General features: G+C 44.2%; 1 protein-coding gene across 1 annotated transcript in view; it reads left to right on the top strand.

The window, feature by feature from the left end:
• Impg1 (interphotoreceptor matrix proteoglycan 1) overlaps positions 1-16927 on the top strand; it is a 121049-nt gene that overhangs the window by 78770 nt on the left and 25352 nt on the right. The window contains exons 12-13 of the mRNA XM_048435693.3: positions 4582-5126; positions 8237-8456. Of these exons, the coding sequence (XP_048291650.3) occupies positions 4582-5126; positions 8237-8456 (765 nt within the window). The remainder of the gene's footprint in view (positions 1-4581; positions 5127-8236; positions 8457-16927) is intronic.

The following is a 16927-nucleotide window of genomic DNA, read 5'->3' as shown; positions in this document are numbered from 1 at the left end:
GTGCTGGGATTCAAGGTGTGTGCCACTCCTGCCAGGCATTGTTCTCTTAAAGTCAGGCTAAACTATACCAGCTGGGTACACAGAAGAAGAAGCAGGGTAAGTACATAGCCTTAAGTGACCTCAAACATATTATTAACTTGGCTGTAAAGCCTGGAAAAAAATCTATTTCTTTGGGGCCAAAAGATATTTTCAGAAAAATGTTATCACCACACTGAATTACTCAATTTATGTGAAATGGATTTATGTAAACTGAAAAATTACATAAACGGAAGACAAATTAGTAGTTGCTGAATGTTGAGGAGGGGATGAAAGGGAAGTTGGAACTAAAACATTGGTGATTTCTGTCATATTAACGTGTTAGTTGACACTGTATGCTGATTTGGAAAGATTGTCATTAGACACGAGGGGACGGGAACTTGAGATCTCATGTGTTACTATCTCCTTTACTGTAATAAAATTCAGGGCTGTAGTCATCTTTCAATAGACAATTCGGTGGTTTTTAGTATATTCGTGTTGTACAGTCGCACCTCTGGTTAAGTCCAGAACTATTTCATCACTGCGAAGGGACCCCCTGTCACATAAGGCAGCCGCATCTGTGCGTGGGGTCTGGCTTTCTGCCTGCATTAGAGAAGCCCCGATTCGAAGCCCCTGTGAGTTTATGTCCTTCTCAGAGCAGGCATGCTAAGCCCTGAGCCTGTGGGCGACCTTCTCCACTTTCTTCTCCACGGGACAGAGCTGTTCCTCAAAGCAATTCTTCCTCCGCATTTTTTCTCCAAAGTTTTTGGCTAGTGGGCTGTTCTGCCCGCTGGTGCCACGGCCTCACACAGCAGCAATTAATACCTGTGCCTGTGTGGTTTCAACAGGCACCCCGCTGGCAGTCACTTCAGCCTCAGGAGAGCTCTGCTAGGAGGGGAAAGGCAGGCCTTTTGAGTCTGGCTTCCAGGGAGTCAAAAGACAGGGCAAAACAAATAATTACTCTTCTCTCTTCGGTGGGTCCATTCTGCTTGCGAAGTCCTGGTACTGAGGATCAGGGCTGCTGTTTCCCAGGCTACCGCCAAGCCACAAAGCACAGGGAAACCGGGAAAGCAAAAACTGCCACACAGTCCGCCGTGAGCGCCGAGATTCAGCCTGGTTTTCTTAATTAAGCATCCCCATGATTACTAACTAACCATTTCTAGTCAATTTCGAGAGTTTTGAGAAAATCCGTTCTGACAGCCCACCAGCCTTATGTGGCTGCCCTAAAGGAGCAGAACGATGGAGGCTCTCATCAGTGAGAGACTGTGCTAATTTCTAGAATCCTAAGGAAGGATGTCTGTGTTTGAAAATGTGTTCAACTGCCATGACCATTGGCAGACTGCAGCATTCAGTGGGTCACACTGTCCCCAAGCTAGCAGTCCCTTGAACATGACACTGTTTTTGCTACGTGCTTCTCCTTTGCGTGAGTGAATCACGACTGATTCCCTCGCCTGGTTCTGTTTCCAGAGCACCCATCCCCAACAGACATTCCGTATCTTCTGATGTGTTAGACGATTACAGTTCTGGCTTCCTCCACGCCATAGTGCACACATGGAGACTAACAGCTCTTTTGTTCACTGATTTGTCTGAGAACCTGGACTAGCAAATGGGAGGCTATTGGTATCTGTTCAATCACTGAACAAATTCATAAAAGAAAATTCTATTTCTAAAATATGAAAAGGATTATAGCTAATGAGTGGTGTCTCACGTGTGTTGGCTATGCCAACTGAAGATCTAAAGGGTATTAGAAAACCTCTCCTAAGCCTGCTTCAGTATGAACTGGGCAGCTGCTTGAGGCTTATGCCCCCCCAAGACAGATATGATCCTCCCTAGCAGCCTGTCCCGTGCACCTGTCCCTCAGCCTGCTCCCTTCCCCTTTGTCTTCTTTCAGCTACCAGCATGGTTGCCCGCCCCACTCCTACCATTCTCCACTTCTGCTCTTGACTTCTCTCACTTTGGGCTTCAGCTGCCCTGTGTTCATTGGCTTCCAGTTGGGCTATTTTAACTGTGGCCTTGACTTTGAGCAGATCTCCTGCCTAGAACGCTTCCTCTCTGCCTAGGAGCTGGGATTTATGCTGGTGCCCCACCACGCACAAACACTTTACACCTTTGTAGGACCCACACACTCTCTCTAACGTAGTTATTTTGAGTCTTTTATTTTTTCACATTCCATGATGAAATGAGTGGCCTTGGCTTTTAGCACTTGACTTCCTATTGTAGCATCTGAAACTTAATAATAGCATAGTCTGTGTCACTGCCAATGTCTCATTTTTACATAAGAATCGGATAAAAGCATAACTATCTAAATTAGAAGTCATGGCAAGGCTTGAGTAATTCTTTTCCAGAGGAACTGACTACTGCCTCAGTAGCTTCAATCTTGAGAAAGAAAAAAAAAAAGAAAAACAAACAAAAAATAAAAGATTTTTATTTTTTTCTTTTATTTTTGAGATTAGGAGAATTTTTTAAAGCACATTTAAATACAGTTCCTAGATTTGGCAATGAAACATAAAAGATTGTAGTCAAATTTGAATTTCCCATAAACACAAGAGTAAATGTTTGAGCATTCAGTTGTTTTAGTTGGTGCTATATATACTGTCAAGCAGCCCTACACATCAACAGCCACCTGCTATGCCAACGAAATTGCCCAGGTAGGTTTGCTGTGGACCTGAGGAGCTGGTCTGAAGATGCCGCAGATGGAGAAGGGTGGAAATCCCCTGACTGATGGTTTATATATAGCACGGCCTGTTTTCAGCTGGTTAAAGTCCATACAGCGGGAAAGGTGGAGGTGATGAAACGCTGGCCCCGGAGCAGACATGAGACATCTGACTGCCTGGGTTCCTAAAGCTTATCGTTGGTAGGAGTGCAGAGTGCACACCCCAGGAGCACAGATTTAAATGCATGGCACCAAGAAGTCAGACCAAACCACAGACAGCACTGAGACACTTTCCTGTTACTTCCCGTGCCTGACAGGGTGTCTTAGCACAAATGCTCGCAAAAGTCTGCAGCGTGCTGAGGGAATTACGCATTAGAAATGTACTTTTGCAGTTCTAGTGTTAGGGAAGTCCAAAACCAAGCTACTGCTGATGGAGTTGGGCCCTGGGGGCGGCACTTTTTCTGGGTTGCACATGGAAGTCTTCTATAGTCTCACTTTGCAAAATCAGATCATCTCTCTCGTATCTGTCCAGATGAGGGTCCAGTGCCATCCTATCCAACAAGGGCTCACTCTCACAGCCTCCCTCCCTCCCTAATGGCCTCATCGCCAGACAATATCACATTGTGGGATAGTGGTCCTCGACATGAATTTGTGGGGTACACAAGCATTCAGCTCATAGTCAAAGAATATTTGAATAAAAATCTTAGTTTATACGCACAGAGATCATAGGCATCAGCAGGTATCTCAGGCAGTTGAGTGAATTTGGGTTAGACATACCTTGGCACTCTGGAGTAGGGACAGGGCTGAGAGTCCCGCTCCTAGATTCAAGCATAACTCCCCAACAGCCAAGTTTTATTTTAAGAAAGTAATAAAGCTGATAAGATTTTTCAGAGATGTTTATGTTTCAGTTTTGGTGATTGCGCTGTGGTAAATTAACTGACTGCAAGTCCGAAGATTCGATCTGCGTCCAGACAGACCATTCATCATACTTAGCATGCAGGTTTCAGGAGAACTTTCCCACAGATTTGCCAAAGCGCCCCTGGAAGTAATCATAGAAAATTGCCAGCTTTGTCTGCCTGCTCCCTTTAATGTAATCAGTGGCTCTGGATTTAGGTTTATTGGGCTACTTTAATAACCCATCAATCTCCCTCTCTGAAAGGTTCGTATAGCTACTTTCTCAGTTCATAAATACTTACAGTTTTTAATTTTTTTATCAAAACTGGAATGGACTTCAGTGATCCTATGTGAAAGCAATGAAATGGTTTGAAATATTACCAAAGACTTACCAAGTTGACTGTTCAATATAAATCCCAAAGAATACATCAACCACACTTTTACATCCTCAGTATCATTTTGCAAATTATCCGATCTGAATATCCAGTTCTGAAAGAGTGCCGTTGAAATTTAGACAATGAAGCTACCAAAATATGATGATTGAATCCCTCAAAAAGTTCACTTTTGCAAAATCTGAGTTTGCAGTATTGGAAAGTGAATATATCTGAACCAACATTCTGCAGCAAGTTGTCTAAGAGTTACAGGGGAGGGTGTGGTTTTAAGTCTACGCCAATGCCAGCTGGGGTTTGGAATGCAACCCTGGTCTAGTGATGACTAGCCATTCTTTTATCTATTCTGCAGGTATGCTAAGTCTACCTGGATGGTTATTCTAGAAAGTCTAACTAACTGATACTCTTTTCATCTCAAATATGTAAAATTTGGGGTCTGAATAAAAATATCTCAGGGACCCACCTTTTGCTTTCTTAGGTTTGGAAACAGCATTGTTTGCCCTTTCTATACCAATCTCTCCTTTTTAAAAATGGTGGTTGAAACTGCTGATGAAAATTAAAGTTGATCACCTTTTTTTTTTCATTTTCTCTCCGGGTGGAAATAATTGGACATAATGAAAGCGGTGTCAGGCATGTCCTCCAAAGACAGCTCCTGGTCTCCACCTGAAACAGCCTCAACTTTCCTATCGGAAAATCTACCTTCTTTTACCACGCCCAGCATCATCCCTCCGGCTGATCAAAGCTCCTCCCATCTGAGGACCACTGGCCAAGCAACACTCGTCCCTGGGCTCACTATTCCCACGAGTGACTATTCTACCATCCACCAGTTACCACTAGAAATGTCACATTGGCCTGCATCTTCCAGCGTCAGCAAGCTGATTGCAAGCAGCCAAGATGCCATCAGAGACCTAGAGGAAATGGATGCATCTGACATCCCTCCCTTGCCAGAAGTATCAGGACTGAGTGGATATAATCCTGCCCTGGATCATTCTTTTGAGATAACCACGCCCATTCCATTACAGTATATCACCACCAGCTCTGAGACCATCGCTACCCAGGGCCACGAATTAGTGGTATTCTTCAGTCTTCGAGTAGCTAACATGCCTTTCTCCTACGACCTGTTCAACAAGAGTTCTCTGGAGTACCGAGCCCTGGAACAACAATTCACAGACCTGGTGAGTGAGTACGGCTCGCCTTTCTCCACCTGCTGCGTCTCCTCTTCCTTTTTTGCCGTTGCCTTGTGATTATAGCATAATTGCTGCTCATCTTGTGCAGTGCAGGTTAGGAAGAGACGCGCATGTGAGGCAGCTGTGCTGTTGCAGAAGGCGTTCAGCTAGAATTTTGAGGTGATTTCAATCCAACCAGGGAAATGAGTTCTACGCTGGGCAATCAGAGAAGACATTGCCATCCAGCTTCATGGGAATCAGTTTATCCTTCAATTCTCCTCATTATAGTTCTCCCTAAATAATTCTACCCAAATTCTATATAGATACATGCAGTACTGAGCTTGGAATCTAAAGGCCGTATAAATTAACTTTCCCTAAGCTGCCCAGAGAAAGCACAGAGCCATGCTGTCCAGCACAGATGAGGAAGAGCATTGAGATACAATCCCAACCCCCTTATGTGACTGCAAACGGCTGTACGACTTGTCGTCTCTGATCCTTGACATATAAAGTGAGAAGATTTTCACAATGAATACACTTTGATAACAGACACACTCAACCTTGCATTTTAATTTATTTCTACAAGTATAATAAGAAACATATGTATAGGCATAAATATTGAATTCTGTGATGGCTTTAGCAGCCATGTCTGATTAAATAAATTGTAAAATGCATATCGCACACATGATTTCTGACAACCTCAGAAAAATATATATGCTTCTTCTAAGTTAAATTTTCAAATACCTTGAATATTTTTTTCAAGTAAGACTCTCTGCTCTACACAGACACACACACACACACACACACACACATGTACACACATGCACACGCATACACACACACACATACACACACACTCCATGAAGAGAGTATTGGGCCTGTGTTGGGGAACAACATCCCAGAGAGCCTTATCTCACCCCAGTGTCCTCCTTAGAGTTTGTGATAGGCTACCATAGCAAAGGTATTAAGAACCCTGAAATCAGATGCAGGCTTAGTTCTTCTTGAGAGGTGGGCAGGGATGGTCTAGCGTCCCCTTGCAGACCACATTTCTTCCACGTGTGGTCCTCAGAATGTTTCCTCCTCTGCAGAGTTGTTGCCCAGTAGCTGCCCCCTCCTGGCTGTCACCTGTGAGAAGAGAGCGACCCAGGGAGAGCAGTTTGTCCACGGGTGACCGAGCAGCAGTGTCCCCTGCACGTGCTGGAGTGGTGGAGCTACTCACACAACCAGGCCTGCCGACGCGGAGCCTGGAAAACTATCAACTGTAACTATTAGTCTTCTTTCCCATCACACTCTGGAAATTAACTGGGGAGACAAGGCAGACAATTGTCTGTGCACAAGATGAAAACAGAAGACTCCTACCCCAGGCAACATAGTGCTGACCCGAGTGAGTTTGGCAGAGAGGTAGCGCAAATCAGGACAGAGCACAGTGAACAAACTCCCAACACTAATACAGAATTTCATTTTCTTTTCAAGATAACGGTGTCTTCCACTTGGCTTCTGTAGACAAATGCTGCTCATTCGTTTCCCGGATGCCCAAAGCTGAAATAATTACGCAGAAACTATATGATTTGCAATACTATTTGCTCAATAGTTTATGTATATTTCTAGCACTCTTATATCTTAAATTTACCCATTTCTATTAATCTGTGTATCGCCAGGTGGTTGTGGCCTACCGGCAAGGCTCGCTCCATCCAGTATCCAGCATCTGTCTCCTACAGCAGCTACATGGCTTCTCTCTGGCTCTGTGTATTTTCTTTCTCTATCTGCTTGGAATTCCTGTCTTGCTCTCTTCTGCTAAGCCACTGGCAGGAACAGTTTTATTCATTAACCAACGGTATTCACAGCATACAGAGGGGAATCCCATATCACGTTTCACTGTTGCCATGATGAACAGCATTACCGAAATCAACAAGGGAAGTAAATGGTTTACCTGACCTTACAGATTACAATTTATCATGCAGGGACTCCAAGGCAGGAACTTAAGACAGAAGCTAGAAGCAGAAACCCCAGAGGAATGTTGCTTACAAGGACTGCTCCTCATAACTTGTTCAGCCTGTCTTCTTGTGTAACCCAGAAGCGGCCGTCAAGAGTGGCAGAGCCCACCATAAGCTAGGCCCTCCCACATCAATCATTAGTCAGGAAAACAAGACACAGGCAGACCATGGACCAATCTGATGAAGGCTATTCCTAACTGAGGTTCCTTCGTCCCCTATTTGTGCCCGGTTCACTTAGCAAACTGGCACAACTTGCGAGACAAGGCCAGGGTCAGCATTCTAGTCATATAGACAAGGTGAGAAAGCGCAAGAAGTCTGAGGCAAGCCTGGAAGCCTGCGGCTTGAACCCTGGTGCTGTCCGTATTTATAGGGCTGTTGTTCATGAATCCTCCTAGAGTCAGGAAATGAGATGCAAACGTTTCTGGACAATGACCTTCAAGATGGCCGTGGCGCCAAGAGACAAGTGTGAACACAAGGGAGACACATGGCCTACGAATGCTTTTGAGATTATTAAATCATGTTTGGAACAAAATCCCTGGGAAGCCACTTTTGCCCTCTCACAAGGCAGATAAGCACACAGTTCCACAAGGTATTGCATTGCATTGCTCAGTGAAGGCCACCCAACTGGTTGGAACCAGCTTCAGTAGCCACATTCAGATGTCCTGATTGTCACTTCCCTTCTGCATGCTATGAAGTTTCACTAGAGACACATCAAGTTTGGGTATTTTGATTTCAGTGGGTCATTTCAGGCTTCACATTTCACAGTTCCATTTACACAGACATAGGTTGGTTGACTCCTGAACTCAAATTTGGAATAGTAACTTTTTTTAAAAAAATAGTAAGCTGGCATTCCTTGGCTTGAGTTTAAAAAAAAAAAATCTGTTCTCACAAGGCATGAAGAAATCCCTATCCATCTACCTTAATGCAGGCAGAAGGGTGGAAATGTGGACATATTTACTACAAACAGATCACTGAGGGTTGGGGTGTTCTGGTCTCACACCCAGCAACAAAACCAGCAATGAAGAAAGAAAATGTGTGCCTCAGGTAATGGAGAGAGAGCATAAACAGACTCGGCAGTGACTGAGTTAGGAATAAACTAATCTTGGTTTGTTTTTGCTTCTTTTGCAGCTGGTTCCGTATCTGCGATCCAACCTTACAGGGTTTAAGCACCTGGAAATCCTCAGCTTCAGAAACGGGAGTGTGATTGTGAACAGCAGAGTGCGCTTTGCAAAAGTGGTCCCCTACAACCTCACCCAGGCGGTGCGTGGGGTCTTGGAGGATCTCCAAGCCACTGCAGCGCAGCAACTCAATCTGGAAATTGACAGCTACTCTCTCAACGTTGAACTAGGTAGGTGACGCCAACAATGAAAGCCCGGGGAACTTTGGGGTCATTCTGTTTTGCTTTTAAGCATGCTGATCAACTGGTCAGATCACAAAAACGAAATGAAGTCACAAGTAACAAGACAAGCGTTTAGAAGCTATGAGCTCTGTGATTAAGGAAGGAGGGTCTTTAACCTACAGACTCAAGGGTTCCTACATAGAAAAGCAAGGGGTACGGGCACCCCAACTGCACGGTCTGATAGCTTTCATTTCCTCACAGGACTAAACTTTTGCTATACTGAGACTTTTTTAAATGTAGCCCCAAACCAAGTTAATTTTCATTCTGCTGGAGGTCAAAGAACTTTCTAAAAAAAAAAAAAAAAAAAACTGCAGCAACCTAAGCCTCCTGCTTCAGAAGCCTGTGGTCTCGGTGAACTATAGAAGAGTCTTTTTCATAAAAAAAAAAAAAAAAAAAAAAAAAAAAAAAAAAAAAAAAAAAAAAAAAAATTGGGATAAAACTGAGATCAAATCCTGAGAAGAGGGAGGAAATTAGATCAAAAATCAAACTTGGAGAAATTAACCAGACAAGAAAATCATGCCCCTCTCCCACTTGCACACCCTAGTGCTGTGCCCATGTGTGTAAAACAGTAGCCAGAAACTGTCTAACAGAAAGCGAATGCTTACTCCAGAAGAGTGTATGCCACTGTCATGGGCTGGGCCTGTATTGGGGACTGTTTTCACCATGAACTTCTAAATTGTTCTCTAACTGCAGGAAGGTTTTTAATCCCCTGGAGGGCAGGACAGAGGGGGCTCTATCCCACTACCAAAGCAACCTTCCAGTCAGATTCAAAACAAAGTTTCCTAATTGGCTATGAATTAGTGAAGTGGATCTTTAATGCTCTCTCTGGTTCTCTGTGGACTAACTATGAAGGCAGAGGGAAAAGGCCTTGGGCAAAACTGCAAGCCAAAAAAGCTCAGTAGGAAACATTTATCTTTGACAGAGCAGGCTTTGGAGCAATCCTACGAAAATTGCTTCAGTGCCTTGGTAAACAGCATCATTAAAAAGACAGCCTGGCCTTGGGCACCGAGCAGGGGAGTAGTTACCTCCAAACAGGAGCTGCCTAAGGAAACCTTTGAGATCCCCTGATCCCCTGAGCAATCAAAGACCACCTGAACATCGGGGAAAGACTGACTGCCTCTATCCACAGAAGGTACCCAGAGCTGAGACTGTTCTTTACAGTCGAATGGTAGAAGTAGCAGGAAAACTAGGGAGCACAGGAGAGGTGAGAGCCTTGGCCCCTGCCTTCCTTCACCCCTCAGTCAGTTGGCAGTCCTTCGGAGTCCACTCAGTCCAAAAATAAAAATAAAAAAGTCCGTGGAAGGGCCAGGTCAAGGCTGGATGTATGCCTCTGAGGACAGTTTCAACATTAGACCACTTGATAAATGCCTTAGAAAGGCACTGGAGGCTAGTACTGTCATGTTATGACTGAGCTGGGGACCATTGCTGACGCTTGAAAGAAGCGCAACATAGCCCATGGCCTCGAGAACCCAATCCTGAATGTGAATCCTGTATGTTAATAGCAGCAGCCAATTTCCACAGTAAAATGTTATTAAAATTCTTTCCCTAAGGGAGACAATGTCTACCCCTTCACCTAAGGTCCCAGCGACAAACTGAGATACACATACACCAACACTAACTCTGGAGAACCATTAGATTTATTAGACTTATTTACAGAGAAATGAGTAGAGGGCATGGCTCGGAACATGCGTGTCATTGAAGCAGCCACACTGCAAGGTCTGTGCCCAGTACTAATGATGGCTCCCATGCGGCCATGGAGATGGAGCCCTCTCCCAAGTCCTCTGCCACCTCACTTCATTAGTCTCTATCTGAGGTTACATTAAATTAGGGAAGAACTGCATGCAACTGGTTGGTAGGGATGGCTGAAGAATGAGGAGACAGTGATCCGATGACCCTTCCCATCCCTCCTTCTGTGAGGGACCACCAAGAGTCAACAAGTTCAGCTATGGTATCCTTGCAAACAGGCACAGACAAATTTATAAAGATGATGGCAGTTTAGTTTGGAGGACAGTCCTGAACCACAATAGGGAACTATCTAAGAGCATGAGAATTAATAAAAAAGGGTATTTTTAGTCTCCAGCATAGTGTTTGACACATTATAGTTGCCTAATAAATGTTAATAGTTAGTATTACAACAGTGGCATAATTAACCAGACTACTAATTTATGACCTGAACAGGGTACCATAAAGAGTGATTAAGAACTAACATGGCAAGGTATTAGTGGAGCAATTGGGGCTGAAGCTATTTTTGTTGTTACCCTGTGAACCGCTGTGCAGTGTAGCCTTTCTTCTAGGCAGCTGGTAGAAGTGAGAGGCTACTGACATCAGCTATAGCTTCTGCTGGAGTCAAATTTATGTTGAGATACCTAAGATTAAATTGCCTCCAAGCTTCCCAGTGTGCTTGGGTGCATACCCAACTTGAGAGATTCAATAAGGGAAGGACAGAGAGGGCCAACTGGACGGTCTGTTTGCTTTCCACAACCCTGGGAGCAGCTCAGGAACTTCCAGAGAGGCAGACGTACTGTGTCCAGCAATGAACATGAATGAAACTGCTGTATGAATGAATGAATGAATGACCACTTGGTATCCACAGGGAGATAATTTGCAGAATTTACTGGACTGTTTTGTTACTCTGAGCTTTGGGGTTAAATAGTTCTCCATATTCTATTCTTTACTAAATACCTAGAGATAGAAAATCTGTTTTTAATGCAGAGAAAAATAATGAAATAATGAATGAAGGACAAAAATTAATTAATGTTAGAAGTCTGGCAGAAAATGGCTATGGAGAGACTGTTAAAACATTAGCAATGCTCCAGACAGAAGAGCTGAAAACAGGAAGATCAGGACATTAGAGATGGCTTCATAAAAGTTTTAAAAATGAGAATGGTTTCTTCTACATAAAGCAAAAATTATATACACTCCTCAACTACAAGAGCTTCTAGTTTCACTGTGCAGTGTACAGGCTGAAGCCACGGCTCCAAACAACACTTAAAAGTTTTCCTTCTCATCAGCGATAATGCAGATGGACAAAGACAGGAGCAGCCATGGGGGACCAGGCCTGCCTGAGCCAGTGGACTCCCTTGCTCATAGCTGTGGATCCTCAACAATCTCGTCACAGGCAAAGAGCAGATTCACGCAGGGAACCAGCAAGCGAGCATTTGAGTGGTTCACCAGACCTTGAACACCATCTCTGAACTAGTGAGCTCCATCCCCCTTCGTGTGACCTGTCCATGTTTGACAGTTCCTGCCCAAAGGAACTGTGGAGAAAGGACATCTTTAAACTATGTTGGCAACAAAAATAGGTCTTTTGAGTTCAAACATACCTTTTAATGGTCATTTTCTTATGTAGCAGACTTCAAGCAAGTTTCTATGGGCTTGGCTTGGTGCCAGACAAAGAATACTATGCTTCCTTTTAAATCTCTGCTCACTGAGACCCGGCCACCTGAGCAGGAGGGAATGTAGGATTAGATGCACTACAGAGACTTCTGAAGCCTCTACATTGATAAACTGGCCAATGAGTGGGCTGATAGCCACGCCTGAGCAGCTGGAAACAGCGAGGGCCAAGGCTGGGGAGGCCCACACTGCAATGACACGGGAGTACAGACTGTCACTGGAGGTGGTGGCTGTTAGGAAAGAGCCAAAAGCAAGTGGCAACTAGGTACACACTTTGACAGACACACAAAGACCACCTTCATTCGCCTGTGACCCTCCCCTCCTGCCTGTTTGCAGTTTTGTTTCAATATAGAACATAGAAATAGTTCTCTAAAAACCCCAAACTCAACACTATTGTTTGAGAAAAGCATTAATTTTTTAATTCCATGAATTTGTATGTCTTATAAAAATATAAAACATGAAGACTAAAACATTGTTCTTAAAAAAAAAAAGTCCAGTTCTATTGTAGTAAAGCATCTTATCAGTAGCCTCCTGTGCAGTTTTAGTTTGGGGAAATAAATAAATAATTTTATTATAATTTATTATAATTTGGAGTGCTGTGGACAGAAGTCAGAGGCAATGTTATATTCCCCTCCCGTTTCTATTAAGAAATAAATAAATGTCTACATTTTGAAAGAGTAGAGAAAGTATGCAGTGGAATTTGTCAATCACTTTCCTTCTCATCTAGCAGTATGACAGCACTTTTGCCCCTAGTTTTACAGAATGACTAGCTAAGCCAGGTTTTCTCCTTTCAGCAATGTATTTGAGTAGAAGCTGTCCTGGTGACTGACAGGCGAGCAAATCACAGTGTCCTCCTCTTACACCCAGCTGCGGCTATCTCACAGACAATGCTGCTGAACGAAGACAAGTGTAAATGGGGCTCAGATTCCCACTCACCTGGCTGGACTGCTCGTGTGGTCTGTTCGGGTAGACAAGGCCAGCTGACACGCAAGAGTGTCCATCCAGGAGCTTGAAGGGAAGGAGTCCTGCAAGCACTGACAAGCAAAGGCCCTAATGATTCCAGGTCGCTTTTGGCAAATAAAGGAGACCCCTCTGCTTCTATTCTTGATCGTTTGAGCATTCACTGGGAGGTAGAACAGGCATCCTCTGAGTCTAAGCTGCTCCGAGGCAAGGCAGTCAGACACTCTGTAGCAACATTGAGTCTCTGAATTTCTATCCCCTTTCCCCTCCCTGACTATCTTGTTGAGAAAAGTCATATATAAGCCAGTGTTATACACAGCCAAACTTTCCCACCCTGCCAAGGTTTCTCCTGGCTTCCAAAATCACCTGATATACCCACCCTGCCTCTCCCACCTGCACCAGGAGTCTCCTTCAAAACATAAAAGCCATAATTGCCACACAGACAGATAGGGAGCATGCGCTAAAGTTTCATTTAACTTCGGAAAGAATCATTAGGCTGGCAAGGCTTGTGGAGAGAGGCTATTGAAACAGATTTTCTATAGCCAGAGAACAAAAGAGAATGTGAAAATAAGACTGTAACTATAAACACTGTAGAAAGTAAAACACTGTAGCTTTATGGTCCTCGGTGTGTTAACTTCTAACTTTACAGAGCTGTAAAATGTCTGGTCCGTAATCAATAGTAAATAGTGAGTCAAACAAAGTAACTGTCTTCCACACACTAGCAAAGTTTGTCTCCAGGAGCCAGAGAGTAAACACTTTCAGCTTTGCGAGCCAAAAGGAAAAACTGAAAATATTATGTAAGTACTTACGTAACTACTCAGAATCTAACCATTTAGAAATGTTTAAAGAAATAAACATCCCTGTCTTGCAGGCTGTACAAAGGCGGATAGCTAATGGAGTGGGACCTGGCAGCTCTGCCTGGCTTCTAACACAGTCCTGAAGGTCGGGTTGCCACTTCTTCCAAACATTGAGTAACTCTTCCAAACCCATCAGCAGTTATGCAACCTCTTACTCCCTCCTTTTCTTGCCTATTACAGAAAAGTAAGGAAATGCTACTGTAAGCTTGGCATGGGTTCCTATCCATCCACACACTCAGAAACAACTGCACATTATCTGCCAGGAGTCAGACGCTCTTAATGGTGACCAAGATCTAAAGGGGAAGTAACTCCAACTCTTCCATCAAAGAGCCAACTAACTACCAAGAGAAACAAAAAACAAATACAAAAAGGGTTACTAGAACCTGGTAGGAACCATAATCTGGATGTTAACAGTGCAGAAGGACAAAGAAAGATGAAGGACAGAGACAGAGAGAACATCGACTCTACAGAGGTTAAGGAAACAGAGTGGAATCAATAGTCACACTATAGAAAGGGGCTGGGTTCTGCTATGTGAGCGATCCATACGGAGGAGGGAGGGAGGAACTATTTCAGAAGGATGGGAGGAAAATGCAGACATGTCTAGCTACTCCAGTATGGTGGCAGCTGTGGTACAGAGAAGAGAGAAAGGGGGACTCTGACTAGAAGGAACAGAAAGTGAAGAAACCAGGTCACTTCAGAGCCTTGTCAGATCGACTTGAATCCATGTTGGAATCGTACATTTTTTTCTTGCCCAGACTCTCCCAGTATATAAAGTCTTTTAGAGTTAAACTTTAATACATTTTGGAACACCCAAAATGTCTGTGAAGTACTAAACAGTCCTCTGAGTATGCTAAAGGCAGTCTTATCGTTCACAAAATGCTACATTTTTGGAAAGTATTTAATAAAAATACACAGCTACAAAGAGCGGTGCCTACGGTGAGATTTTTAAATTTAAATACAAAAAGAAATACAAAACTAATAAGATCCCTTGCGATTAAGGAAGCAAAGTTTAAAAAAAAAAAAAGGGTGGGTGAGTGTTTTCCAGTGCTAAGGAATGGGAATTAGGTGAGCCCACCGCTCCCTAGGGAAAGCCGTCCTCTAGGGGTCAGGACAGAGCTCAGCCTGGCAGTGCACACTTGGGAAGCAGAGCCAGCAAACAGGTGTAGCTGAATCAGGAGAGAAAAAGAAAACTAGCAATGAGCAGTGAGAAACTGTGGTGAGGCAATGAGGATCACAAGCAAGGAAAGAGCAGGAGGTACAGCCCCTGCCTCAAGTCCAGCACCACACAAAAGAGAGCGGGAGGGAGGCTGGAAGGAAGCCAGGGGATGCTGTTGGTGGCGGCAGCGGTGGCAGCAGCTGTGGTCATGTAAGGGGGCAGCTCAGTGGTCATCCAAACACTTGCCAAAAGCAGGCTAATGGTTTGGCCATGTCAGAGGCCCAACTTTGGTGAGGTTGATGGAAAGGGGAGCATCAACATCATCCACGGGGTTCTTCTACTCTTCCCTCTGAAGTGAGTGACCTCCCCACCTTCCCGAAGAGAGTTTGAGACCAACCTAAATGAAGTGAGACAACAGCAACCTGAAGATTCCCACATGCTTTTCGCGGGGCTAGTATTCCATATTCAAATCAGTATCTTAACGTCCACATTCTCTGAAAAAGAGGCATTCCGTTAGACCAAATTCATAGCTAACACTCCTATGACTGTGTTTGGCCTTGCTAATCCCTTCTGAGAACTCCCCAAATAAATGGGTCTGTGATTCATAAACTGAAAAACCGAATAAATCACAGATTGCTCTGTATTCTGCTAGCATCTCCAGCAAAGAGAGACGCCTTTTATTTTGGTGGCTATGAAATTCCTCAGAAGCATGTAGGGCTTTTATACCAACTGACTGTGCCAGTTGAAGATCTCAAGAATGCAGAAACCACACACAACTTCCCCCCTTGAATTTCTAAGAAGGCTCCTCACACACAGGCAGACCTCGAGGCTGGCAAATGGCAAATGTCAGAATTAATTACAGGCTGCCATCCAAGATGCTTTCAGCTAAACTGTGGATCAACAAACTCCAGCTCCCAGTAAAATGCACTGCTTGCCAGATTCCTGTTCAGTAGTCACCACTGAGAAGGAGGTAGCTGTCACTCAACACAACAAAGACAATAAAACCCATACTAATCGCATGTACTAATTGGCACTATTTTTTAGTCTTAATAAGTACGCAGAGTAGGCATAATCCCTACACCCCTTTATTATTTGTTGGAGAAACTGTGTAGGGGAAAAATAATAAGAGCCTGTCACAAAAATGACCAATTGCGTAGTCCCTGTAGTGGCTGGAATTTAAAGACAGTCCGTGTGCACCCTTTGACGGTAGCCTATTCTACAGAATGGACTCTTGGAAAGTCGTCTACTGACCATGCTGCCGCCTAATCCTCCGTGAACTCTACTAAAGCCCACACTTCTCCGAATGCAATTCCCCATAGCATTGTGCCATAATTTTAGATTGAAAACAAACATTGGTTACTCTCGGGAACCACATTCACAACCTAGTGAGCCCTACTATGAAAGGACTTGCCTTCTGTGCGCTTGACCCTGTTTCTTGGGATCACGCAGTGCGTCCCTTGTCTCCTGAGGTAATTTTCCACCGAACTCTTTCCTGTTGGACCCCCGGCACTGTCTTCTCTGCCAGACACATCTGAGCCCACTTCAGTTTCAATCTGTACCGCCCGTCCCACACACCGACCCTCTCATGAACATCATGACATTCCTTTTCCCTTCCCCTAAAGCAGAAAGTCACCGAAACTCGGTCAGGCCTGAAAATAGGCTCTCCCACCCTCCCCTGATTCGTGGGTCTCTCGCTGCAACCCAGAAAGGCTGAACAGGTCTATGCCCTCCGAAGGTACGGAATGCCCTACAGTGTCCTCAAGTTGGGCCTGTGGCAGGAGGCAGGAACGCTGCCACCGTATCTCAGTCCATAGCCGGAGAGAGCTATCTGCTGTACAAACCACTGAGCCCTGAGCTTTGACAAGGGAACAGAATACAGAGAAATCGTTAGAATTTCCTTTAGACTTTATTAACACTAAATTAATAAGAACTTTTAGAATTACATGTAAAAATGCATGGATCTGGAGCTTAATATCATCCGTCCCGGGTCTATTGGTTTTACTCTGATTTGAAAGACAATTATTATCTTCGTTCATCCCAAAAGTACTGAGGGC

This window comes from Myodes glareolus, chromosome 4 (genome assembly GCF_982192425.1).
Source record: "Myodes glareolus chromosome 4, mMyoGla1.1, whole genome shotgun sequence".
In the NCBI taxonomy this organism is placed as follows: domain Eukaryota; kingdom Metazoa; phylum Chordata; class Mammalia; order Rodentia; family Cricetidae; genus Myodes; species Myodes glareolus.
The sequence above is the reverse complement of the archived record's forward strand: the minus strand, read 5'-3'. Positions and strand labels throughout refer to the sequence as shown.